Below are 3,184 nucleotides of genomic sequence, written 5' to 3'. Positions count from 1 at the left end.
GAATATTCCAATTATCTGATCGCCATTCCAAGTATTGATGTCCATCGTGTCGCCAACATAATCCACCACACATCATGAATCGGGAGTATTTGATTTTTCTCAATCCAAGCGTTATAACCGGCAACATACATTGACATTGAATAGGGTATTAAAATCGAGGAAGGAAAAACGACCCATAAACGACTTACCGTAAATCGTTTTTGGCACTCAAGCAGCCTTAACACTTTGGCTGCCTAATGCCCGCTCTTAACTGGGAGATATTTTGCATCTTATAAGTTCCTTGCAAGCCACACTGTGCGACACAAATTGAATAATCTTTGGTACGACCATCAATCTGATGCATGTACACTGTGCGATGAGAGTCGTAGGCTACGACGCAGACTACGTAGCGTCATAATAAAGCGTAGCATCATCATAAAGCGTTATCCTGTGTGTCATCAGTGTGCGTCAACCTGACGAGTTGTAAACAAGACGGTCGTGATACGAAGAAGAAGCAGACTGTGAACATGCCAATGTCCAGGAAGCGAACACTTGCCATAGTGGCTTTTATGTGCCTAGAGAGGCCGGCTATATTTAAAAAAAAAAAAGAGAAAGAGAACAAAGTCGTGGCTAGGGAAAAGAGGCCAACTGGGAATGCCAGTCCTGCAAATGGAACTTGAGGTAAGTAACGTTATTAACGTCAGCATGCTATGCTAACGCTACATGTGTCGTAGCCTCCTAATGAATGTTGAGCTTGTTATCACTGCTAGCTTGTGTTGTTCCCAATGCACTCATTAATGTCTGCCTGTTGTACTTCTAGATACTAACGTCAGCATGCTAACGCTACATGTGTCGTACCCTCCTAATGAATGTTGAGCTTGTTTACCTCACTGCTAGCTTGTGTTGTTCTCAATGCACTCATTAAAGTCTGCCTGTTGTACTTCTAGACAGATGATCGAAGTGGATTCAGAAGTCTACTCCGCATGGATGTGGAACAGTTCGATCATCTGCTACAGCTGGTGGCTCCTTATATCTCCAAAGCAGACACCCAGATGAGGAGAGCGATCACTGCCAGAGAGAGACTGTCCATCACACTGCGATACTTAGCAACAGGTAATAATCAGGGGTTGTAGTGGAGGGTAAACCCAAGTGAACTCAGGCTACAGTGTATCCGCGGTGACCAGAATGTAACTATAGAATGTGTCAGTCTAATAGTTCTGATATGCTGCAGTTTGGCACATTTATTTGTCGACGCGCATATATAAATGATATTCTACAATCATTCTCCATGCTGACAGGAGAGTCGTTCACTTCCCTGAGCTTCCAGTACCGTATTGGACAGAGCACTGTTGGTGTGATTGTCAAGGAGACATGCAAGGTGTTGCACCAGGTCCTGAAGAAGGATCACCTGACGGTAAGATCCATTTAGAAGCAGCTAGAATGTAACATATGGGACAATCATACCTAGATCAGATAAATATTGATAGATTCATGTCACTGTTCTGATGCAGTCCGTCTGTCTGTTTGTGTAGACACCGACTACAGAGGCTGAGTGGAGAGCAGTGGCCAGTGGCTTCCAGGAGAATTGGCAATTCCCTCACTGTCTCGGAGCCATAGATGGAAAACACATCACCATCCGCCCACCAGGCAACAGTGGGAGCACCTTCAGGAACTACAAGTCTCGTTTCTCTGTGGTCCTGATGGCTGTTGTAGACGCCAATTATCGTTTCCTCTATGCGAATATTGGAACCCAGGGCAGAGTGTCTGATGGAGGTGTTTATGCCCACTGTGACCTGAAAAAGGCATTGGACAGCAACCAGTTAAATGTCCCGCCAGCCCAAAGTCTGCCAGGTACAGATGTAGTCACCCCTTTCATGTTCATTGCAGACGAGGCTTTTCCGCTCCACACACACCTGATGAAGCCATACCCCTTCAGACAGCTTGACCATGACCAGCGTGTCTACAACTACAGACTGTCAAGAGCGAGGCGTGTTGTAGAGAATGCGTTTGGCATACTTGCCAACAAATGGCGAGTCTTTCTCACCATCATTCCCCTAGAAACAGATACAGTGTCCCAGATAACCCTGGCTGCTCTCTCCCTGCACAACTACCTACGAGCCCAGGCCACAGACACCTACATCCCCCCTGCTCTGGTCGACACGGAGGATGAGGACCACCACATCATCCCTGGGAGCTGGCGCAGTGATGCCGCCCTGGCATCAGTGCCTGCTAGCAGGGATCGGAATGCCAACAGAACTGCAAAGGAGCAGCGCGACACACTGAAACAATACTTTGTCTCACCATCAGGTTCTGTGCATTGGCAGGAAGACATGTTGTAATGTCCTTTTGTACTTTTTTGGTTATAAAGATGGTGTTTGAACACTAGGCCTATACACCATAGCCTAACTGTTGGGCCTAAAATCATTATACATGTCCTAAAAGAAAATAACATATGCCTAGGCCTACTTGTAGGGCCTATCGAGTTCAAATGTAGGCCTACATGTTAAGCTACGTAAATATCCACACGTTAAATACGATAACCATATAGGTAGGCCTACAGGCTAACCTTGTTATTCTGTTTTATTTAAAGGCACATAGGGACATGCATGACATACAGGTATATAGTACTGTTACATTTGTGACATATACGATATGCAAATATACACTGTTGATGATATGATATAATGTTAATAGAGTAGTGTCTCATTCTCCGTTGCTACTTTACTGTTTGTTGGATACCATTCCCCCACATAGAGACGAATGTTGGTTTTTGCCTCTACACTATATATAATAATTATCTCCTATCAGGTTGGTTTTGTCCACCTGTCTATCTCTGTCGGCAGCTAACCTCACAAACTACAGGGCAGTTTTATGACAAGCATATAAGTTAATTAATTTCCATCATTGTCCATTGAAATGCATATTCAGTATGAAGTTATTATAACTGCTTTATTATTCATTTCATTCTATTTCCTTGTTTGTCTGAGAAATGTAAATAAATGAAACTGGAATGGTTTATCAAAGTAATTATTTTTTTATTTGAATATCAAGTGCTTCAAGATATCAAAAAAATTAAGAAATTACAGTATTTCTATACAGTATATACAAATACAGTATATATACGCTCTGCTCCCCCTTTTGATCACAAAAAAATAATGTAAAATAAGGTGTTTCAGAATGTAAGGTGCTTCAAGATATCAAATTT

The 3,184-nt window shown here is 43.0% G+C and overlaps 1 protein-coding gene across 1 annotated transcript; it reads left to right on the top strand.

Moving 5' to 3' along the window:
* Positions 1 to 584: 584 nt before the first annotated feature.
* Positions 585 to 2,586, top strand: LOC311233900 (uncharacterized protein). Its single transcript, XM_084320976.1, has 4 exons — positions 585 to 660; positions 927 to 1,092; positions 1,278 to 1,393; positions 1,512 to 2,586. Exons 1-4 carry the CDS (start codon positions 634 to 636, stop codon positions 2,316 to 2,318), a joined length of 1,116 nt encoding a protein of 371 aa, XP_084177102.1. The 5' UTR covers positions 585 to 633; the 3' UTR covers positions 2,319 to 2,586.
* Positions 2,587 to 3,184: the final 598 nt, after the last annotated feature.

Source organism: Notolepis coatsorum, assembly GCF_963971535.1.
Source record: "Notolepis coatsorum genome assembly, chromosome: 8".
NCBI lineage: Eukaryota > Metazoa > Chordata > Actinopteri > Aulopiformes > Paralepididae > Notolepis > Notolepis coatsorum.
This window is presented reverse-complemented; position numbering and strand designations above follow the sequence as displayed.